The sequence below is a fragment of the Nicrophorus vespilloides genome, unplaced genomic scaffold, assembly GCF_001412225.1.
Source record: "Nicrophorus vespilloides isolate i.1.1-1 unplaced genomic scaffold, Nicve_v1.0, whole genome shotgun sequence".
Lineage (NCBI taxonomy): Eukaryota > Metazoa > Arthropoda > Insecta > Coleoptera > Silphidae > Nicrophorus > Nicrophorus vespilloides.
Genome location: NW_017100099.1, coordinates 928,530 through 952,882, shown reverse-complemented (window position 1 = coordinate 952,882; position 24,353 = coordinate 928,530). Strand labels below are relative to the sequence as shown.

At 31.6% G+C, this 24,353-nt stretch overlaps 3 protein-coding genes across 4 annotated transcripts; all 3 read right to left on the bottom strand.

Annotated features, from left to right (window-relative positions):
- Positions 1–160: 160 nt before the first annotated feature.
- On the bottom strand, positions 161–16,147 carry LOC108567945 (LIM and SH3 domain protein F42H10.3). Its single transcript, XM_017928763.1, has 3 exons — positions 15,722–16,147; positions 5,781–5,875; positions 161–1,996 (listed from the first exon to the last, which is right to left on the bottom strand). The coding sequence occupies exons 1-3, from the start codon at positions 15,788–15,790 to the stop codon at positions 1,219–1,221; spliced, it is 942 nt and encodes a 313-aa protein (XP_017784252.1). The 5' UTR covers positions 15,791–16,147; the 3' UTR covers positions 161–1,218.
- Positions 16,148–17,376: 1,229 nt separating this feature from the next.
- LOC108567949 (protein prune homolog 2) lies at positions 17,377–20,469 on the bottom strand. Its single transcript, XM_017928770.1, has 6 exons — positions 20,370–20,469; positions 19,860–20,308; positions 19,651–19,806; positions 19,149–19,599; positions 18,876–19,088; positions 17,377–18,816 (listed from the first exon to the last, which is right to left on the bottom strand). Exons 1-6 carry the CDS (start codon positions 20,372–20,374, stop codon positions 18,693–18,695), a joined length of 1,398 nt encoding a protein of 465 aa, XP_017784259.1. The 5' UTR covers positions 20,375–20,469; the 3' UTR covers positions 17,377–18,692.
- Positions 20,470–20,629: 160 nt separating this feature from the next.
- On the bottom strand, positions 20,630–23,630 carry LOC108567944 (protein lunapark-B). Of its 2 annotated transcripts, none has more exons than XM_017928761.1 (6): positions 23,407–23,630; positions 23,149–23,310; positions 22,502–22,731; positions 22,202–22,449; positions 21,834–22,142; positions 20,630–21,770 (listed from the first exon to the last, which is right to left on the bottom strand). In XM_017928761.1, the coding sequence occupies exons 2-6, from the start codon at positions 23,173–23,175 to the stop codon at positions 21,421–21,423; spliced, it is 1,164 nt and encodes a 387-aa protein (XP_017784250.1). In that variant the 5' UTR covers positions 23,176–23,310; positions 23,407–23,630; the 3' UTR covers positions 20,630–21,420. The 2 variants fall into 2 exon arrangements, with proteins under 2 accessions (XP_017784250.1, XP_017784251.1); XM_017928762.1 differs by having other exon boundaries at positions 23,149–23,305.
- Between the last annotated feature and the right edge of the window lie 723 nt (positions 23,631–24,353).

The following is a 24,353-nucleotide window of genomic DNA, read 5'->3' as shown; positions in this document are numbered from 1 at the left end:
TATATAATATGATTCAACAAAAGGGATTCTCATTCATCATACAATTTGATTAGATTTCAGTTTCAATTGAAGTCGTTAGTGATGTGTATAAAATAGTATTTAAAAAAAATTAGTATATTAAACAATTAAACAAAAAAAAAATAATAATAATCCTTTGTACAAAATATATTCCATCTATACAAAATACAAGTCGATATAAAAAAATACGTATATTATTTATATTCCATCATTTAGCACCCCACGATTTACACATGTATTTAAATTTTACTTTATAGAAAGAAAGAAAAAAAAACAAAAACAGAATTATTGCAGCAACTAAATTATTAATAATTAGTGTTGCATGAAACGTAAAGAGACGGTACATTTTTAGTATTACTCTTCTCATCATTTCTTTTTATATATCCCACTTATTTCCCAAGTATATGTATATATAAAAAAAATAAAAATTATATAAAGATTCAATAAAATCGTATTATCGAAAAAAAAACGTTCTAGTAAAGATCACTTAATTAAGATTCTATTACCAAAAGAACACCAATTATTGTTTTTTGAACCAGCATCAACAATAAGGCAACGGTCTTTTGATTTGTGTTTTGATTTCTTGATAAGGCACTAAACGCGATATAGTTTCAGTTTTCGTTCGTCGGCAAGTTACAAGCATTTTGCAGAAGCCACTTTAAGAATATTAAATATGTATATATATAGTAGTTAAAAAAAAGTCAAATAATTATAGAAACATATTAACGAAGCGAATTCACACTGACTTGAATTTGGTCAAGGAATAAATAATCTCAATTAGCGTCAATAAAATTGACTTAATTTACTCAATTAATATAATAATTTAGACATATTTAAATATGTTAGTAATGGTGATATTTAATTGTGAACATCTTAATAATCTCTTTGATAGTTTTTCTTTGTTTCATCTGGACGTGAATGATGTTTGTCAGTGTGAAATGCTATTTGTGTGAGCGCATCCACCCAAATGATTAAGATATTTCGGGTAAATGCGAAACGGAATGCGCTGATATTGATTTCGTGAATGATTTCGGAATGATTTTTCTTTCATCGGTAAATCTAAGTACGGATTAAGTAGATTTTCATAGTTTAGTAAAAAAGGTAAATGCTGTCTTAGAGTGTATAGATATATAAAAAAGATGGTTGCTTTCATTCCATTGTTCCATCGGAGGAATATTGAATTCGAAATGCTGTTGGCTCCTAGATGTGTGCAACTTGGACGTAATTGGCGGGTAACATTCCGACTTGTCCGGTGCGCTGCACCTCCCCCGTCATCCAACCACCATCGATACTGCTGACGTTGATGATGAGATCGCCGTCCTGAAAGCTGACCTCGTCGTCGTCCTGTGCTTCATAGTCGTACATCGCCTTGTAGACCCTACCCAGAGATCCGTAATTATGGTTGACAGGGTCTATGTCGTGCACTGATCCTATGTGCCTGGCCGGTGGATTGTTCACGGCCCCTTGATCCGAGGTGTAGATCAAGGTCTGGCTATTTCTGGACGCAGAGTACGGACTGGAGTTCACCACCGTCGGATCGTAGTCGCTGATCTTGCCGATGTTCTGTGGATTTCCTATCTGTGGTTGTTGTTGTTGCTGTTGTTGTTGTTGTGGTGCTGGAACGTTTGTCGCCGTTTGCGGCATCGCGACTGCCGGCATTAGAGGAACGACGTTTGCGTTCGTCTGGTCGACGACACTGGCAAGCGGAGTTTCCCTGAAACCGTTTTCGTTTATCGTCCTCTTTTGCTCCATCTCAGCCTTCCTCTGCAGCTCGCCATGGTATGCCACGTTGCTGATGATCTTCGTGTTTTGCTTGATGCGCAACATTTCCGGATCGTCCGCCACCTGCGTGAACTTCCCCTTGCTCTTTTCGAAATCCGCATGGTACTTCACATTCGACTGGATCTTTGTGTTCTCCGCGATACGTCTCAGTTCCGGCGTCTCCGCCATTGTCGTAGCTTTGGCCTTTGGTATGTGACTAAAAACAGAAAAAATAAAAATCAATAAAAGAAAACAATCACTACAAAAATACTACGTAAAAGCCATTATTTATAACTATAAATAGTTCATTTTCATAATTTTGAATTGGTCCAAATTCTGCAACCTTCTTTAATAATTGTATCTATATTCATCGTAACTGATCATTATTCTCAAACCATTAGCAAAACGTTAAAATAAATCAACCAATAAAATCAATTCATTACTACACAAGCAATAGACTGTTTTATTTGCCATGTTTACACGCTTTCCTGACTTATCTAATGAGTCAACAAAAGACTAGACTTATAATAATACTTACATAAATATACATATGTGAGCTACTCTACACGAGATGAACGTTTTAATAATATAGAGCAATAACTCGCATAGTGCGGATATGGTATCCGCCAACACAGCTTGAAACCGGACTAATCGAGGACTTTAAAACCGCTACTGCATAGAGCAATTCCTGCCAAAGATTCCAGTAGTGCCGTGAAAGATTTAAAAATATAGGAAAAAATATTTGAGTATAAGATTTTGCTAGAGCATAAAACTTTGCACATTTAATTTTGTTGATATTTGGATATGTTTGGAAGACACTTGTATATAGTGGAAAATTTTGTATTGCTGTACAAAGTTTCATAATATACAATCTGTCAGGATTCGAGTATTATCCACAAGAAATATTACTTAATTTATAAGTTATCAAGTATCATTTAAACTTTATGCAGTAATTGTAAGAAATCATATTTCAGAACTTTTCAAATTCCTATTAGTTTCAATGTAAGTTTAATGAAATGAAGAAGAAAATGTAAACTTTAAAAGGGTAATGCCAAAGAAATAGTGAAAGCTTAGGATGAAAAAGTGTACTTCTTAACACTTGTTATCCTTGAAATTGTAATTCAGCTTTTCGATTCTCTGTATCGTGTAGGTGCTTGTCAAACATCCAGTTTTTTTATTATTTTATTGAATTTATAAAACACATCGTTAAATGTAAGAAATTTATCTCATCACAAGAAATAGTGGAGGCAGAATATAACTCAATATGCTAATAATCAATATTGCATCAATATTATGAATATTCTTCCTTTTAGAATATTATCTAAGTACAATTACTTGTACTAAGTATTTGGTCAAACAGATTAGGCGTTACTTCCTCGATGAGTAACAATCATATTATTGAAAATACCGTTTAATATATCACTTGAATTTGACAAATGTTGTCACATTTTCAGTACTTGTTTATAAAGCTCAACATCTCAACTATGACAACCAAGTCTTAAATTTGTCGATTGTTATGACGATGTTTCTTTGTCCACAAATGTTATTATATATATATATGAATTAAATTTATATTATTAAATATATATATGTGTACTTGATATATATGATAGAAATTATCAAAAGAAGGAAAATTAATTAAAGCCAAATTAGTTACCAACAAGATTTTTTTTTAAATATTTATTGAATGAAGTGTCAATGATGATAGAAATATTAATATAGATGTAATTCGAAAAATAAGATGTAATTCGAAAATAGGCATATGACACCTCTATGACACATTGACATAGAAGAACCTAAGAAATTCTTAAAAGCTAGTAATAATCAAAGATTTTAAAAGAAAATATTAAAAAAATCTATAGAAACCAGTTAACAAAAAAAAAACAACACTCGAGCAATCAACAAAAGTGTGTCAAAGAGAACAAAATTCCGCGAACGCACATGAGAATTCTCATCAATCCGACAGATGCAACAAGAATCATGCGTTACCGAACCTTAATTGAGAAAGATGCAAATTGTTGTTCAATTAATGCACAAGAAAATTAAAAGCACTTAGAAATTTCTAAATATACACATACACACATACCAATTTCGTACACATTGCAGCTGTCCCATTCTAAGGAGAATATTAGATTAAAAACTACTTAAGTCATTAGCATGCAGTCGTTCTATTAATAAATACAACAAAAAAAAAGAATTTGAATTTCCGTTCACCTATAAGAATTGTAACCGTGCAACGTTCTTGACATTCATTTATCGTTTGAAGATCTTTTTCGCAGGTCGTAGCCACGTCGAATGTAACACAAGAAGAACGATGGGTCAACATTTAGAACGAAATAATTATAATATCAAGTAGGCTTCAAGCAAGAACGTTGAACTTTAACACAATATAAATATATGAATGATGCAATTTGATGGATCTGCCACAGTTTGTTGTTGTGCGTTTGTTGCACTAACGAGTCCTCCTCGTGGGACCTTTAGACCAGTTTCAATGGCACACAATTAAGACAAAACCTCGATTGATCAAATTGCAAAATGATACGCAAGGCTGCCGTTAATTATAGAGCGGAGACAATTCGTTCCCAGTGCATGCATACTCTTTTTTTCTTTCTTTATGTTTTTATTCTCTTTTAATTCACACTTCGCTGTGATTTTAACGGTTATTAAATATCAAATGTACAGCTCGGTGCGCTCACTTTTCCTTTGGACATTCTTTCGTCGATAAATACGAGAGCATTCGTCGGAGAAGAATGCAACGAATTACGGTTTCGACAAGTTCCAAGGTCCTGAGAATGCATTTGAAATGGTCCTCGAAATCGAATTTGCACGTGTCGCAATCCGCTATCACGTGCTCGTTTAGTACCTAAATTGAAGCTAAGTATTCGACTATAAATACCATCGAGTCTATTTTTACCCACCGATAAACGAATTATTTATAATTCGCTTAAGACAAAACTTGCGATTAAGTTTCTCAAGTCCAAAGTAAATTTAGAATATCAAGATTGATGGATTTATTATAAACATTATCCTCTTATTTTTACCTTTGCTTACATTGGTGACACTCGGATAAGTATACTTTAGCATTAAATAACGTCCGTGTCGTGCATATTTATAAGCAATACGTCATGTGCGACTGAAAGCTTTGAGTCTTGTCTTGAGGCGTTGTTCTACTTTTAATTATCGAAAGGTTAATTTATGAATGAATGAAATTCAAGACGCCTTCCAGACGCCTCGTCTTAAAAGAAAGGAAATTCTTGGAAGGGAACTTTCTGCACAGATGCCGGCACGTCCTTTTGAAAACCGTTAAGATATTTATTCGTGCGTCATATCGTTTATTCCATTTACCTGCAAATTTCTTTATATTTTATTCATTTCCTCCATCGGTCGATGTTTACTAGTTAAACAGCTGTTTTATTCCTCTTTGTTATACGTAACTCTATATTTTTCTTTACTTCCTGTAATAACTGATGGAATCCTATAAGAACATAGGCGAATCAATGACCGAATTAATAATTATTCACGAAGGAACATGGCCTGCTATCATTTCTCAAACGCGACGTAGCTTTTTATCTTTGTTTTCCTAGTAACCGTATCCCCCTATCTGTCATTCTTGGGATCATATTTGTAGATCACACTGGCATGTTTAATATGGAACATTGTGCATCAAAATCAACGGAAATTCTTGTCGTAAATTCCCACGTATTGTTAATCTGATCTGCACAGTACTAGTTTCCCTTTTGCCTTGTACTACCAGCAACAACAAAAAATCCGAGGTGACCATTTTTTAGTAAATAAATATCAAATACCCTGCATGAGTCATTCCCCATAGCACATTCAATAAAGCTTTGAAATTGCTATGCATTCTATACCTGTAAGTTATGTGAAGAAAAAAATACAATACAAGCAGGTATACCGCATTTAAAACCAAACTCATTGAAACTTTTACAATTGTAAAATACAGTTAAATTAATAATATAATAAATACGAACAAATATACTTACGCCTCGCAATAAGGTGCCTTGTTGAAGCCCTTATAATTCCGCATGTTGAGACTCATCCCACATTCAAAGCACTTGAAGCAGATCTTGTGCCATACCTGAAGCGTGAAAAAGAAGAAAAAAATAAATAAATAAACATTAGGTAGTAAAATGAAATAAAAGTGTAACGAAATGTGGAAATGGAAACGCGAGGCGCACATCCATAATGAGAAATGAAGTGCAATGGAGAGAAAAAAAAAGTGTATGTGCAGAGATGGAAAAGAATAACAACAACGAACAAAGCCATCATTCATTCAAAGGACTTGGCATTGAGAGAGGAACAAGCTTACAACAGGAAACAGATGGGATGGAGGAGAGAAAAGTAATATCACGGATGCGTAAGAAAAATTCGTTTCGAAACAGATTCTTGTCTTTTTGTCTGTTGCTCCTCTCTCTATCCTTGGTTACGTAAATAATGAAATTTTCGAATCTTTCTTCTTTTTTTATAATACGCGATTCTCCATTGTTCGGAATACAACGAGAACACAATTGATAAATATTATTTCATTGCGAATCCGCCGGACATTTCAAAACAAATTCCGCTCGTATCTTTTCTTGTGAGACTATTATGTGTTGCTTTTCTCTCTCTCTCTCTATTTCTCTCTTCAATTTCGCCGTTTATTTATCAAGTCAAGTTCTTATTTATAACTTTAAGGTCGCAATAAATACATCTTAGTTATGGATAGAAACCGCAACAAATTCATTTTCAGAGAACGTATTTTTTTTATTTGGCCTTGAAAATTAGCAGAAAACATTAATCGATTAACTTACTTAGCTTTTATAAACTGTCAAATATGAAATAACAGTCATAATCTTAGAAATCAAACAATTAAATTTCGCTTAACGAGCAAAATTAATTGTAAGAAAAATAACTCGCTTAACGAGCGACGTTTCGCATAACGATTGACGATGAGAAGAGAAGTCCCGAATTGCGAGCCTGCTACATCGTTTGTAAAACTTGTGTACACATATTATGTGTATTTTTTAATATGTTTCACTATACGAGTAAAAAACCGGAAATTTTGAAACGGATTAAAGTCGTTAAGCAAGTATAATCTCAAAATTATTTAATAATAATATTCATTTTTATATAAAATAAACATATAAATCACATTATATAACAATGTATATTGTGAATTAATCTGTTTGCAAGATTATGCACAAGTACGTTTCATGTGTTTTTCTTTACCTGATAATTTGAATTGTTGATAAAATGCGAAATCGTATAACTTTGTTAATATTATTTTTTTGATTAATATACATGTTTCCTTATCGGCGTTACAGCTGAAAAGACTTTAACACCAAAGTATATTTATGATTCATTTAGTTACCGACAAATAAACAGCTTCGTATTTACTTACTAGAGATTACACTAGGTCCACGTGTATTGTGTCGTGTACCAAAAGAAGGCAGAAACATCGGTAGCCTTTTCTTTATAAAAACAAATATGTGGAGCTATTGAAGTAAATACTACAAGTCCTTAAAACAGCTAATAAATGTGTATTGTTATAACAGATATGGATTTGCTGAGAGAGCAAAGGTCGTTGACCCATGTCTTTCCATCATTTTATACAATAGTTTTAGATATCCAATTACACATTATATATTTCATTTGAGTAAAACCAGTTTATCAATTATCAACAAAACTATATTCAACGTTTTATTATATATAAACTATAAATAAATTAGGAAATTTACCTTTACCGTCTCCATAATAATTTAAATTGTTCATAGTTGATGTATTCTTTATTTTGTTAATTATAAAATACGAGGTTATAAAGAAATCTTTACGTAATATAGCAAAAATAATCAATCATACCTTAACAATTTTTGATAGCAAAAAAATCATATATAATTACCTGTTGAAAAGATTCAGGTAAAAGCGAAACAACGTCATCGTTAATTAAGTATTGTTGTCGAAGCGATGTAATAAATTACGTTCATATAGAGATATTTATTTGGTCCTGGGTAATTACATAAGGCGAGCGGAGCTTTTGCGTCCATAAAAGGGAACGCGTTTATTAAAACGCAAAATAAAAATAGAAGCACTTTCGATTCCTTCGACGAACACGCCAAATACGTACCAGAAACCTAAATACTAAAGGAGCATGTCATTAATAACGTTTGGAATCAAAGGCAACTCACTCGTTCGAACGCAAATCTGATACAAACTATTGATGAATAGAAATTGGAGCAAAATCGTCATCTTCGGTATTCTTTGTGTATTGAAAATAAAATATCACGGATTGTAGCAATCTCAATTATAAACAATAAATCCATGTACTAAAAACCTAAATGTTTTCTTCAATTGTGACTAAAATATAATAAATATTTTGTAGAATGTTGGTTGATGTTCGAGAAAAATATTCAATTAGTAGACGACGTTAGAAGCGGAGAAAACGAACAACCAAATATAGCTTTAATAAAAATGGAAAGCAGCAAACGTACAGAACGCGAAGGTTGGAACAGTCACACCATATTTAAGGAAGAATGGTTTAGAATAGCAATCAATTTGCATTTGGCAATCGATTTAGTTCCGCCACGCGGTTATATAATAAAAAGCGAATTAAATGAAACTCACTGCATTCAGTTTTATTAATATTAAACACAACAGAAATTCCAAATTGTAATTATTTTGGTCTTGGAATTTCCATTCCACGTTTTATTTGCTTAAATTTTTTGAGATAAAAATCGTTTTTAAAGTATGAGATAAAATGTATTTTATATATTTATAATTCTTAGAAATATATTATAATTAATTCAGAGATTGTAATAAGTTTATTCGCATATTTAACTTGTCTTTTACAACTAATATTTGTCTTGTGCTATTAAGAGATACAAAATTTGATTTAAAAGTTGGTTTTCTATCAATTTGTCTGTATTTGCATTAATAATTTCATTTGTATCAAGAAATTTCGTACACAGGAAAAATAAAATTGCTGTTGACTGACAACCAATATTTGTCTTCTATCTGCATTTATTAAGAAATTGTGCTCCCAACTATTCTTAGTTGATTCATGTAAACGTCTTTTTACGCCGGGATTCCGTTCCTACAAAAGCCGTCGCAAATCGAATCGGCGTAAAATGAACCCATATTTACAGTGAGGTAACTATAGGGTTTAGTTCTATATAAATGTAAAATTAGCAATTAATAAGCGTTATTTCGCAGCGGCGTTATTGTGAATTGGCGTAAATCGAACAGGCGCAAAACAGATGTTTACCTGTACTATAAAAACTTCAAACGTTTTGCTGCAGAAACAATAGTCTTTATTTTACTAGAATATATCTTTGACACTTGTTGCTTACATTTTTATAGCTGTCAAAATTTGGTAGCTAAACGTCAGAACGTGTTCGATTTTAATCACAACACTTTCATTAATAATTTACTAGCATCGTTAATGTTTACCAACATTCTTTATTTATAAAATATGTGCATTGTGTGGATGTACTATTAACATTTGAAATTTTTTACTGTAATCAAAGTAGTCTCTACATATTTTATTTCTATTTGATACAAGTAGCTTAAATTTGGCAAGCTGTCAAAATTTTGTAGCTGGACGACATAAGGTGTTCAATATTGTCTCTTGATAATTTGAATTGTTGATAAAATGTGAAATCCTATAACTTGTTAATATTATTTTTTGATTAATATACATGTTTCCTTATCGGCGTTAAAGCAGCCGGTCTGAAAAGACTTTGACACCAAAGTATATTTATGATTCATTCGGTTACCGACAAATAAACAGCTTGCTTAAATTTGGTGAGCTGTCAAAATTTAGTAGCTAAACGTCATAAGATGTTCAATACTGTCATTGAGGGTCTATATCGTAAGCCCGACAACCGAAAGACCGCCTATTGAAATCCCGACAGTATTAAAGTCCCGACGCTTGAAATCCCGACTATGTCAAAATCCCGACTACCATAATCCCGACAATCAAAATCCCGACTACTATAAAAATGTTATTGTAGAAATTTATAATAATAAAAGACACTGTCGGGATTTTGATATAATCGGGATTTTGATTGTCGGGATTATGGTAGTCAGGATTTCGAACGTTGGGAATTCGGTTGTCGGGCTTGCAATTGCCACCGTGTCATTGATCATGAATGAACACCAATATTCTTTATTTAAAAATGTATTTGCATTGTGCGAATATACTATAATTATTTCAAACTGTTTACTATAGTCTCTATTCTACTAAAATGCTTTTCTATTTACATTTATCATTACAAATTCCTTCTTTAAATATACAATAATTTTTCAATTCTTGATTTAGAAACGCTGTGTTAATTGATATTATAGAAAAATAATTTGCAGTTTACGAATTTTCTCTTTACGAAGAATGTAACTTAGATTAAGTAAATCATAAAATAATAAATTACATTTCAATCAATTTTCATTTTCAATTAAACAAATTGAATCAATATTTACTACGCGAGAGAAAAAAGAGCAAATAGTTGAGCGTGCCTGTAAAACGTTTGGAAAGTCATAATAAGTGTAGACTTAATTGAAAACTAAAAGAATAAGAGAAAAGCAATCCGCTACGAAAATTAGAAAGCAATTGTAATTCTTTAATTTAAAATTACCGAAAAGAAAATCAATAACATTCGATATTTGCAACAGAATCAGTTTCAAAATGTAATCAAAGTTTATACACTTTTTTTGTATATAAGATGCTAGGGGTTAGATTGTAAATAGTTATAATATAATAAATGATTTTAATATAGGCTAGGCGGGTTGTACCGAGCATATAAAAACAAAACAACAAAAATAGAGGAAACAGTAATCATGTAGATCGGAGATTTAGAAAGTTGTCAATTACTGTGCCAATGACACTTAGCATATATTGTCATGCGATTGGTCGTCTGTTTCCCCGCCCCCGCGTGATCTTTATCCAAAACAATTACCACAGGTGAAACTATCGGAACAGGAAAGAATTATGTTATTACACGCCGAATAGAACGACGACAAGGCTGCTTTGTACAATAGTTTTTTTTTTCATACACCGAGGTTACATACAGACACACATCATATTTTTTTTATATACTAATTGCGTTCTGAGAATATCATTTCTTTCCGTACATTCATTGCCATCACTGCCATTGTCATTTTCTCGGCATAAGTTTTCCAAAGATTGATATAAAAACTTAGTATGCTTGATCAAAATTCAACGTACTCTACTCAAAACGAAGGAAATAAACAACATTGATTATGAAATAAGTCACGGATTTAATTGAGCTATTATGTATTTTTGTTCAGGAATTTTCTAATTATAAATTCATAACAACACTTTTGATCCTTAAATAGAAACAAACGCTGTTGTTATTTTTTTTTCTTAGAATTTTGGTATAACTATATTTCAGTAGGCAGTTATAATGATTCATATGTTTTTTTGTCTATACTTATTTATGTAATTGTATAATTATATCGACAAAGGAAATTCCATTTGTGAAAAAAATGATGATCCAAGTGGTACTCACATCATACTAATTATGATTTAATCCATTAAGATCCATAAACGAATGTAGACAACATAATTTAATTTCATTTGATTTAATTTATTAACCAATAAAAAAATCTAATAGTGAAATATAAATTGGACCCAGAATAGATCCAAGTGGTACGTACTCATATTAAAAACCAGTTACTGTTTAATCCATTAAGATCCAAGAATAATTGTAAATGAAAGAATTTAAGTTGATTTAATTCATAGAATAACGAGTAAAGTCTATTTCTAAAGAAAATGGACCCAGTATTGATCCAAGTGGTACTCACATCAAAGACTAGTTATTGTTTAATCCATTTATGATGCAATGAAGGAGCCGGGACATGATAATTCAATTAAACTTAATTTCATTTACCAAAGAGAAAATTCAAATCTGGACATCAGAATTTAATTTAACTCAATTTCATTTATTACCCAATTAAAAAGGTATATGAATGAAAAATAAATTGGACAAAATATAGATCCAAGTCTTACACATAACGTGAAATACTAGTTATTGTTGAATATATTGCAAACATTACGTTTTTATTTATAAACCAATGCAATTCCAACAAAATATAAGTTTTGAAAAGGATAATATCAAATAGATAACACACAGTTTAACAGGCAACATGTTTTGTTGATTTCTCTACACATTAATTAGTAGTGTTTACATTCATTCACTACATCAACAGAATTGAAAGTTATCTGCCTAGGATTAAAAAATAGTTAAATAGTCAATTAATTAATGCGATTATTAAATAAATATGTTGCAAAAATAAAGAATAAAATACGATTATCATTTATCGATTAAGGTCGCATGGCCTATTGCGATTAAAAGCGAACCGACAAATCTAGATAACTCTCATTAATTAAGAACGCTAGACGTAATGGTTTCATAATATTGGAATCTGAAATGCAGCGCAATTAACATATCTGTAATAACGTTAAAAATTTACTACCGTTACTTTAATAATACTTCGAGATGACACTTTACAGTTTGGAATTGCGAAGCAAACGTATTTTACTCAATTCGAGAAAATTCGTCATGATAATATTTAACAATGGGATGAGCTTATTGAATAAATATAGTATATTTGTATACATTTACAAGTGGTATCTTATTCATTAATCTAATGTAGATAATCTAATAAAGGACGTACTTGACTTTGAGATATTTAAGCTTCAGTAGACAATCCTATTCTTATCGAATGTGTACAGAACTAAGTGCTAGATAATTAACGTTGTATTACGTTTAGCTGCTATCATCAAGGTCTAGCAAAATTTCTAAGATCAATAAATTTCTAACAAAGTGCTTAGAAAAATATTCGAAATCAAATTATATCTAAATTCCATACAATTTGTATATTATTAGACTACAATGAATGATCTTTTGTTAGAAATGTTAGAAGATATTGAAAAAAGTTGATATTGGGTAAAAGGTTCCTTAATTGGAAATCCAATACTTTTCATTAGACTTTGTTTAATATGGTAAATTTGTATCCCCTATATCTATTTCCTTCAATGGCAGCTCAATCCTTATCTCTAAAACTATAAGCACCATATTTCCAAGAAATACAAAATTGAAACGTATTCGCGGGCCGTGTAAATTTGCTCCAGGCCATACATGGCCCGCAGGCCGACGATATAAGTCCACAGCCCTACAATACAAAGTTTGTGCATTAGATCAGTATTTTTAACCCTTTTTTTTTATCTCAAAGTAATGTGCACTTAAGATTTATTGTGCTTTGGAATTACGGTTGAAAATCACTGGATTAGATTAATGAATAAGATACTTGTAAATGTATACAAATATAAAATATTTAGTAAATAATTCATTCTATTGTTATATTACCTAATCAAGAATACTAAACACAAAATCAATAACAATTATGTTAAATAAACCAACCAAAATAGATATAGTATTTCGGATCGATATCGCGATTGTCCCATTAAGATATTCGATAAAATTGATTGTCGAATTCCTAATACGCTGCGCTATCTTTACAAATGAAACGTCGTAGTGAGTTAATAAAGAAAGCCATCGATCACTGAACACATGCCGGCACGTTTGACACAAGCCAATTTTGTTCCGGAAATGTTTTACATACCTCAATTAATTAATAAACAATAAGTTTATTGTTCGCATTTTCCATTACGCAATAATAAAACAATCGCATTAGAATACAAATGAGAATAGCAATGCTGGGCGGAAAGGAAACGGTTGCAGGCCTCGTTTTGGATCGCTCCCAGATGCATGCTGTAATTGTGCAACAACTAGGAACAATTCTACTTGAAATTGATGCATATTTCCTGCTCAGTTTCAGAATTGAACAGTTCATTTCATCCATTCATTAAGGTGCAATATGATTAAATAGAGATTTTTAATGATGAATCCACTAAACTCCTCAAAGTCAAACCGTCTAAGTTACTACCTCAATTTGTTACTTTTTTTTATTGTAGCTTACTGAGATCAAAAGACCTTGGATAAAAGTATGTGAACCATCCAAACCAGAAACAATATTTTGGAAAAAAATATGTTTTTTAGTATTTTATTTTATAAAAACAATTACATTACAAATATTTTTGTACTAAACTTATATCCTAAATACAGATTACACCTACTGAAACTCCGTTTCCCTGGAAACTAAGGAACAAATAAATTCTATTTTCACGGATTCAAATTCTATAAATAACTTTCTTCGAGGACCAAAAAAGAACATTTTTATTATTGTATCTGAGGAAGAAAAGGACAGACAAAGAGTTCACTAGTAATAAATTATGTAAGTTTAAAAAGGAGCGTCTCCTCAGTGGGGGATGAATTCATATTTTGGTTGGAAAACAAGTTTATAAATATCCGGAGATGATTCAACGCGCGAAGCTTGATACAGTTCCATTTTTTTTTGTCTACACAAATTTTAACTTATCGAAATCATTATCGTAAAAGCGAAGCAAACAAAATTACGTAAAATGTAATTGCATCTTATTGGGGAATAACAAGTGATTATTTTTAATAAGATGGGAGCAGTACCAATGATTCATACGTTAGCAACCAATGAAACCAATGGTAGCATCTAGTATTTTAACAATTATTGTTTCGTAAACTTACAAATAGACAACTAATTACAAACTTAATTAAGATATAAATAAATATATTTTTTAGTTTAATAATCATTAAAAGCTGTTGAGATTTAATATTTACATAATGTTTTACGATACATCAAATATTTACAACTTTTTAAACTATAAGTAAGTGCTGTTAGTCTTTTAAAGTTCCATTTGATGTATTTATTGAATGAGTAAGTCATATGTCGTAAATCAATGATAATACAACACAATAGGAACGGGATGTGCGTAAATTACTTTTAAATAAATCAAGGAAATAACATTTTTTTATATTATTTAAATTCATAATTAGTCATCTAAAGCTATGATCATATGATTGGAAAAATTTCTGTTGTAACCTTGTTGGCATTTTAAGTAAAGTAAAAGCTTCTAAATTAATTGGTAACAGATGATTACAATCTTTGTTTGCTATACTTATTGACATAATGTTGAGATTTTTACAACTTTTAGATAACAGTAGCCGCGCTTCTGTTCCTAACCGACTTATTTGTCAAATGAAAATATTTCAATGTCAACTGTTTTGTGTAATTCTGAATAACCAATAAGAATTAATTTGACGTTTGGCGTAGCATGAACAAGTTTATTTCTATTTTAAATTGAAAATAATAATGTTCACTAAATGGATAGTTTCTTGTATTCAAATGGAAATATCGCAGATTTTTCTAACGGTCTACGAAAAGTTTGGTTTTTATTTATGTCTTAGCACTCAGCCGGTCCGCAAAATATTTCTCGTACTTTCACCGGTCCAATAGGTGCAAACAGGTTGAAGAACGCTGTTCTAAAGTGATAATTAGTTTTCGCCTCAGAATCTTGTGATTACCGAAGGTTTTTCGAATGGCAATTTCTTGCTGATTTGTAAGGACATCTAAATGACTTTAGAAAGAGGTGAATCATTTGCATATCAATTAAATGGTATTTTTCTGGTTTTAAGTTGAATGTTGATAGAATTAAAGTGACGTGATTCGAGGGGAAGTAAGAAACCGCGCACTGGTTGCGGTTCCGAGGAGATTTGAGGGTTTCACCAGAATTGTGGATTAAATGGAAGAGCCTTGGTGCGCATTAAGTGAATTAAGTCACTTTCGGTGACCGACATTTTTGAGAATGTTAATAGATTTTAATGAATGATGTTTAGGGCAGGGCACGGGACAGAACATTTCAAGACATCTCTGATGCAGTGGAAACGTTGCACATGTGTGCAACACCCGAAGGAAAGAAGGACAGACAAAAAGAAAGAAAAAATACGAAGAGGAATACGAGATGTGGTGAAACTGTTTTCACCGGTGGCGAACTTACTTTGTCCAGACACTTCAGCTCCTCGGTCGGGTACACCGTTTTTTCACACCTTGCGCACTTTTTACTCATTTTATTATTCAAACCAAGTTAAACCAACAAAAAAAATAATATATATATATATATTGTAATATTAATATGTACGTGTAGATGTGTACTAATTAGTGGAAATATCCAACAGACACCGGGGGATATTCTGGATACTATTGGAACCTGTTGCCTGTATTCCTGAACACTGGAAAAACACTTTTAATTATCGCCGACACGATTCGATGCCTTCCTCTCGAAAATCGTCACTCACTGACCCGTACTATATAGAATATATTCGAGTCACTGCAATATCGCTCTCTCGGTACTATGGTACTACTGGCCACTGCATTCAACAACTAAACCCCCTGCTTGTGGTACCAACCTGATAATGTGACGCGTAACTGTCTGGAGGAGAAAGCGCGCGAGATGCGCGCGTCTCCTTCGCAGGATCAATCTTAATTTCTCTACCAATTAGCACCAATTAAAATAGATGTGGGCTCGCTCAATTTGGGCACCCTCACACGCCCTTTCCGGACAGCCGAAAACCTAAATCAATGCCCATCAGTTAAATTAACCTTTAATTCCACGCATGGAGGTCGCCCCAACTGTATGGGGCTGTTGCAGAAAGCGCATCAACGATAATGACTCATTTATCGCTCATCAATTAACATCTTTCGCCTGAACCGAGGGCGGAGCCAAACTTTAATTAAACCAATAGAAAGAGCTTCATCTTCGTTCTTCCATTGGTTGATCACCGGAAACACGTGCCTTTTTCCCAAATTAATACTAAATTAAATTCAAAGAAAAATACGCATTATCGCAACTTTGAGTAAAATTCAATTACTAATTCATTCAACTCAAACATGCTTATCAAATCAATCGACATGCACTCATCACATTTCTCATTCATAACAACGAACAAAGAAAATGCGATTATTTTCATCTCAAATTTCGATAAAATCTTACTAAGAAATTAAACCAATTTCTAAAAAGAAATTACAAAATCAAACTTAAGATAATTTTATTAATAAAATCTTACCCACAAATTAAGCCATAATCAACCTCCATTATTTCTACATATTTAACAACAAATACAACAACAATTAATGTCAGATTTAACAAAAAATAACATACAAATCGATTCTACATTTAATAACTATAGACATATAATAGCTTAACAAGTTTTTCTAGATAATATAAAACATCTGTGAAATAACAGGTGTATAAATAAATTTATTAGTTTAAGAAAATTATTTTTGTTAAAGAGAAACAAGTCTGAATGTTATTGAATGCAATTTAAGACGAAATGAAATTTCAATGAAAGTATATCAAGCAAATTTTATTCAAAAATATTATTTCTCAAGTCACTTGCATTAGTTACTTAAGCTGTCGTGATCTAATGTATGAATTTAAAATGTGGTCAGCAATAAATCCATTACTCAAAATTATGACATAATTTTCAATTTCACAACGAATGCAACTGCAGTGTTATTGTTTTGCAATTGCGACTCATTGCTTTACGTAACAATTGTTTCGAATGCAAAACAAAACGGTAGGAAATCGTATTGGAATTATTAGGCGGTGCAGAAATTATGGAATCTGGATAAATAAAATGAAACGCTTCGATGTTTGTTTTTTTTACGTAATATTCCATCCCAAATTTAATTTAATTTTTCGTAACACGGTCCCACCAAATACAAGCGACATCTACCAAAGAATATTGCCTAAGCAAATTACTACCAATCATTACTCTTTTCCCTTGTACAGAAAATAACTGTGGCAATACTGTATTGAATTACAAAAAGTTATAAACATAGAACAATAAATAGGAAAATACAATAAAAAAAGATAAATCACAACACTCATGCATCTTCATTTTACAAATATACAAATTATATTCGATGTGTCCGGGTATTAATGAAAATGAAGAGAACGAAGAAAAAACATTGAATGTTTTCACTCGTTTCAGATCTAAAATCCACTATAGCCTTTGTTCATGTCCACAATGTAATTGAACATATTTACAGATCGTAATTATATTTTTTTTTAACTATCAATCATTATTATTTACAATTTTAAAGCTTTTTATTTGAATTTTGTTATTTGTCCAGTGCAGTTTTGTTTCTTAATAACAAAAACTGAATATGTATAGAAAGAGGAAAGGCAATGTTGGTTCATAAATAATAATAATTAACAAAAAAAAAACGATATGAACGGAAATTTTTAGAAAATACATATAATATACGAGTTATTATATTAAAAAAATATTCTACTCCATACTATAAATCTATATATGTACTTTTTTCATCAATCTGTTTAATCATTTGCATAGAATTTGTATATTTTACTCAGGACGTGAATATATAGATCACAGATTTTAAAATAAATTATGAATAAGAAAAAAAAATACTGAAACGACAATACTTTGGACAGCGCAAATTAAGTACTGGTAATTCAAGTAGACATATTGTTGTTCACTCACAGCTGATTTATAAACCTTGGGACAATTACACTAAAAATGAACTGCGAGTGAAAATAATATAAATAACTTATACGTATACTAAGTTACGATTGTTTTGAATTACCAAAATAGAGAGCCAAAACAATTAAGTTTCCTACACAAAAATTAAATGCAAATAACAATAAATCACTACCGACAAAGAATTAAAATCAGTTGTCAATGTTGTATGTTCTTTTCAGTATTAAAAACACAAATAAATTATACTAAAAGAAAAAAAAATAAATATAACGGATATTGATATGTTCAATAAAATCTCAGCACATCAACAAAAGAAAAAGGAAAATACTTATATGTAAAAAGAAATAAATCATTAAAATGAATTGGTTCGTTTTCTTCTTTTCATGGTTCAAGTAACTTCTGTTTTGCTATCTTCGTTTACTTAGTAGGAATGTTTGAAATGTAAAATATGCTTATGTTTCACCCTCAGTGGCAATGGAGATCATCATAAGCTTTGACTTTATCTGGAATTGCAGCCAACTCGATAGGCACACTGTCTTTAAGTTCCTTCAAACTGGCAATAAACGAAATTTTCCGATAGAACTTTGCACTGAAAGACGACGTACTTTTGATATAGCGGTAAGTTGTATAAATATAATGCAAACTAACCTTACGAACGGTTTTGCCATATAAAACATGGTTTTAATCAATAATGTTGGATGGACTATATACAAATGGCTCACGTTTTTCCTCAACTTTCGTCCCACCATTTGGTAGCATCTTTTAATCCACTTGAACGAAGGAAGTCGTGATCCACCTCCGTGCAAATATACCAGCACGTAGTCTTCCGTTACCAATCGTTCCAAAGTCCATAACACATACCTTAAAGTAAAATGCGTTAACTCTCGATTCAAACAAAACAAAAGATTAATTAAAGTTTACAAAAATAGATTGTCCATAACATAGTCATAATCACATCTGGATTTATCTGGTAAGAAGCAAGCGGAGAATATTACAATGGCAGTATGACCGCCAGCCCTGAGATAGCCTCCATGTGAAAGAACTCTCTTGTAAGGCTCTATGACTCTCATATCGATAGTTCGTTGTTCGCCACCTGGCAAAACCATTCGTTGCCAGAATCTCGCATGTCTTCGTTCATCATCGGCACTTAATGGTTCTATTGGCTCGGGAGATTCGTTGCGCGATTGGCTCAAGTCCGCCTCAACTTGTTCATCACGATTTTGGAAATTTTTAAAGACATCTTCAGACTTTAGAGAATCCGGAGAACTGCCCAAACTGGACAAGTCGCTATCAATATCTAATTCCGTTGGTACTACTTTGATTCGTCTCAATTTATTACTTTGCTTACCATGAGCCAAGAAATTTAAATTTCCTTAAAAAAAAGTAAATAAAATAACTTGTCTATATATTTCTATAGTTCTACCTTCTTTTTCATTCATGGTCAATGAAACATTCTGCAGATTAGAACTCAGATGTGCCTCATAAATTGATTTATCATTCTCATTGTCACTTAAATCAGCTTGTGATAATTCTTGTGGCATTTCATACTGCAAAGATTTTTTTAAAGCTGTTGGGCTCTCTGGAAAATCTAATTATTAAGGACTATTCATACATTAAAAGCAAAACAGTTACCTGGTAAACTTCCAGTATAATCTTCAAGCTTAGGGGACTCTAAATTTAAATGATCAAACTGTATATCCTGAGATTCTTGACTGGACTCCAAGTGTCCAGAACTATGAGCTACTGGATGAAAATTGTACCTTTCATAAGCCAGAACCCGACTTTTGGGTTTCTCCGGAATCAGGTCTGGAAAGTCAGGTGACATGGGGCTTCTTGGTGAGGTGTACATAAGGGGATGAGAGTTGGTTGCATTTTTTGTAAGGGATGTGTTTTTATTGGTACGTATTGTACTTGATTCCTCATATTGCTTACTATTATCAAGTCTTTCATTATCATTGTCTATAGTTAAAGGCTCTGATAATCTCAGCACTGGCTCAGTGCTTTCAACTGAATACTGAGGAAATGAACCATCAGATGCTTCTGATATATCCATTTTCTCTGAACCTGGGCTGAATTCTTCACTACACAAAACAAAATCAAATCAAACTACTGATAAAACTTACAATTTCTCTGCTTCTTTACCTCATTTGAGATTATTCTAATGTCCTTTCTTTTTGTACTATTTTTTTTATACTATTACTTAGATTAAATGTTAAATCCCACTTCCAGCTGTCACTTTTGCATACATATAAACAAATCCGTGTTTCAAACTCGTTTACAGATTCCTTTAATTCTGGAACGAGATTATTTGAAAATCAAACATCTTGCATTTCGAAGAAATTTGATTACTAAACATTAATCAAATATTATTTGTTTATAGTAAATTTATAAAAACATACGGAAACATTGCATATATATTTTATTGTATAGAGATAAAATTACAATTATACAAACTCCAGTAAGCATTTATTCGCATAAATTGTTTTTATAAAGGCACCTCTATTACGATTCAACAATCCGAAATTGACATTCCATGTACCAAAGGAGAAGCGCTGGTGTTTAAATATATTCAATATAATGAAAATAAAGATGGGAAGGATAAAAAAGCGAGTGTTGCAATAAACATTCCAACAATGCCATTCCAAGCTCTAAAATAAAAACAAATATGCTAAGAAACACATTATGAGATGAACATAAAATGCACTGCAACTAATTCAATTTACGGACCACCTCGTGTGGGTGGTTTATCGAATAACTGTGTGGCTCATCCTTGTAGACAAGATGATATTATCGCATTAATATCTGATGCCACAAACGAGAACCAAATCCTAAATGGCACTGCCTAATATATACCGTGAACATAGCATGAAATAAATAGGTAGTAATAAATTAAACTAACTCTAGATTACGTAAAAAAGTAACAGCATTTATAACAATCGTCTAATGAATAACTTTCCAATAAATTATTTGAACCTTACGGATTCTGAACAAAATTTCAACAACAATATATAATTTTTCAGTTTGAAACATTTCCTTTCTTTGTTTTTGGCACTTATAGTTCATATTTACTACGTACGTACGTTCAAGACAAAAAATTAGTAGAAATTTGAAGACCTATATAGACTTGTTACAAACGACAAAAAGGATCAGTCTTTTAAATGTTTCTCATGTTTGTTTCTTTTATAAATTGACGTTATTCCTCCTTCTTCGGCTCCTCTTGGACCTCAACCTGCTCACCGTCAGAGTTCTTCGTATCCAAATCAGAGAGCTTATCGAAATCGCTAGGCTGTTCATTATCCGAGGATTTCTCTTTATTATTATCGGATAAAGTTTCGGCATCCGGTTTCTTCGTTCCTTCACTATCCGAATCGCTTACGGAATTTTTCTCGGACTCGGAGGTGTCATCATCTAGACCGGAGCTTGTCGGAGGAACATCAAACCCTAATTTCGGAGCGGCCGGTTTCTTTTTTCTAGCCGGATTCAATACTTGACAGTAGCAACATTTGTAAGACATATACTCGTATTCCTCTTGAAGAGCCATACCTAGAGAATACAATAATATATGAAATCAATAATTAAATAATTTTGCAAATTAGCTTGAATTACCGTTGTGACCGTAACACTCTTTACAAATTAGAGCGTATCGGTTGTAAGGACCATCACCCACAAGATATTCAACCATTTTCTGCAAAACTGATCTATCCTTCGGCAAAATAGCTCGAGGCATGGGCACAACCGGAACTATTTGACTACTATTTGCTGACATGACTTGGCTGGTGTCCGCTGATGCTAAGACCGCGTTATTTCTTTGTTTCGCTAGATCGCCATAAATTGGTCTTGACGGGGTTTGCGGAAATCCGATAGATTGTCTCATCATTGGTGCTGATCTATTTGGCATAGAACGATTCCTTAAACCTTGAAATCCAAATTGTTCAAATAATATATTAACAATAAAGCATACTCTAGTTTATTACCACTTTGCATTCCCAATGCTGGCGAACGTGCGACAATTGGCGTCATTTCGCTCGATGCAAGATTAACTTTACGGACTTGTTCAGGTGCATACTTTTCCAATATAGTTCGCGCCACCTTGTACGTTTCCGTCTCCATCACCGTATCCAATAGTTTCTTTTTATCATTTTTCAAGCTCACCAATTTCACTTCCTTTTTCGATATTTTACGATTGTAGTACCAAGTTAATAGCCTCTTCAATGAAAAAATACTGGAAACATACTAAATGAATGTAAATCTTATAAGACTGAATTCATACTTACAAGACTGGAGCCACTAAAAGTGGTAAAAAATAGAAAATTCTCTCTTTGATGTTTGGTGAATAGAAATAGAAGTAAAATAGGAAACATGAAACCACATAGACTCCAATTGAAAATATCAAGAAATGACCAACAATCTTTTTGTGCCTTTCCAGAGTGTTCCTTCGGAAATCCTCAATTGATTTAATTTCTTTATCTAAATTTTCCAAAATCTCAATGCTGGTTTTCTTTTTCTAAACAGAAATATTCATTATAAACAAAAATATTTTTTTTTTAAGTTAATTTTATAACTATTTATTAGAACAGCTTTCAAATCAAGTTGCAAATATAATGTGTTGGAAAAGTGAAAATAATTAAGGACTGGCATATATTTAATTAAGTTTAATTTCATTATATGGTAAATGCAGGAATAATACTATAATAATATTTTTTTAAAGAATATTTGCTGCATTGGATTCTTTGAATTAGCATAACTTTTGCTTGCAATAGCATATGCTAATTTGAGATACACAATGAAAAAAGCATCTAAATATAGCCAATGAATAAGTATGAATTATTTCAACCTGTAGGAAAGAATATAAAAAGAAGTTTATGTTAATTCATTATCTATTTTGATGGAGATAAATGCCATGTATGCAAAAAAGACTTACCCTAAATTTGGCTATGATTAAACCCATACTGGCTTAGTGAATCTGAAGAATGTGCACCAAAAATATCCCAATATCACAGCCCAAGACAATGCATATGGGCAGCACACGTATTATCGTAGAAAACAAAAGAATTTGAACGAGTTACCTCTGGGTGAAACTAACCTACAACAAGTATATATTATTGTTTATTAAAAAAAGTTGTATTGTTGACTGAAAGTAAAAGTCATTGGGGGGAGATTCGAAGGATTGTTAACCTACCGTCCGTTATTTTTAATCGCCAAGTATTGCGCTACGCTCGCCTCGCGAATCTAATTAATTCCATTCTCCTCGACACCACTTTTATTTCCTTTCGTTCCCCTAACGGAATACACGGAATCCTATGTTGCGGTCACGGTTTAGTAACCAAAATTTTTCGAAAACTGACACTGCAAACTGTCAGACGTCGGTAAAACAGGTACCAGCAATCTATCGTGTTGGCCAGCAAGAATAGACACATTTCCACATATTTTAATTTTAGATTCAGCAAACTTCCTCCTTTTATTGCATAACTTAACACGTATACATTGATATCTAATGTTACACAATCTATAACTGTACATATATGTATTACAAGAAATAACCATACATGATCCTTGCACAGGACCTTATCAATTTATAATCAAACGTTTTTTTTTTAGATACTTGAGATGGATTTTTTAAAATGTTATTTGTTTTTGAATATCCTGAATATTATAATTGGTGAGAGTTTGCTAATTTTGCAATACTTAAAATGATTTATTAACTATTTCAATATATATAAAGGAACAAAATTACAGAAAATTACTTATAATTTATAAAAGTATACATTTATTTAATAATTTAAACTAGTTTAAAAATTTATATTACTTTATATATTATATAATTATTGTAATAAACATTTTTTTTATATTAAATTGTTACATTTTATTTTCACTATTTCCGTCATAGTTAAAAATAATATCTTAAAATTAATTTTTATAAAAAAAATTACATCAAGAGAAATAACGAAATATTTTCTATTTTCCAATAAATAAGAGCCATCTATGGAGAAAAAATATAACTTATATATTCAAATTTGTTTGTAATTTAAAATATTTTACTAAAATTTAAATAAATAAAATTATATTAGACATCCACCAATGTAATGTATTTTTTGTTAAATTAAAATAACCATTATGATTAGTTAG

Excerpts from the sequence above, each read along its gene's own strand:
- LOC108567944 (XM_017928761.1), bottom strand. The coding sequence starts at position 23,175 with ATGGGTTTAATCATAGCCAAATTTAGG. Across the intron at positions 22,732-23,148 it reads TAATCATAGCCAAATTTAGG|AAAAAGAAAACCAGCATTGA; the intron begins GTAAGTCTTTTT and ends ATTTCTGTTTAG. Across the intron at positions 22,143-22,201 it reads AGCATTGGGAATGCAAAGTG|GTTTAAGGAATCGTTCTATG; the intron begins GTAATAAACTAG and ends TTGGATTTCAAG.
- LOC108567945 (XM_017928763.1), bottom strand. The coding sequence starts at position 15,790 with ATGAGTAAAAAGTGCGCAAGGTGTGAAAAAACGGTGTACCCGACCGAG. Across the intron at positions 5,876-15,721 it reads AGCTGAAGTGTCTGGACAAA|GTATGGCACAAGATCTGCTT; the intron begins GTAAGTTCGCCA and ends TTCACGCTTCAG. Across the intron at positions 1,997-5,780 it reads AAGGCACCTTATTGCGAGGC|TCACATACCAAAGGCCAAAG; the intron begins GTAAGTATATTT and ends TTCTGTTTTTAG.
- LOC108567949 (XM_017928770.1), bottom strand. Across the intron at positions 19,807-19,859 it reads TTATACTGGAAGTTTACCAG|AGAGCCCAACAGCTTTAAAA; the intron begins GTAACTGTTTTG and ends TAGATTTTCCAG. Across the intron at positions 19,089-19,148 it reads GTTATGGACAATCTATTTTT|GTATGTGTTATGGACTTTGG; the intron begins GTAAACTTTAAT and ends TTTTACTTTAAG.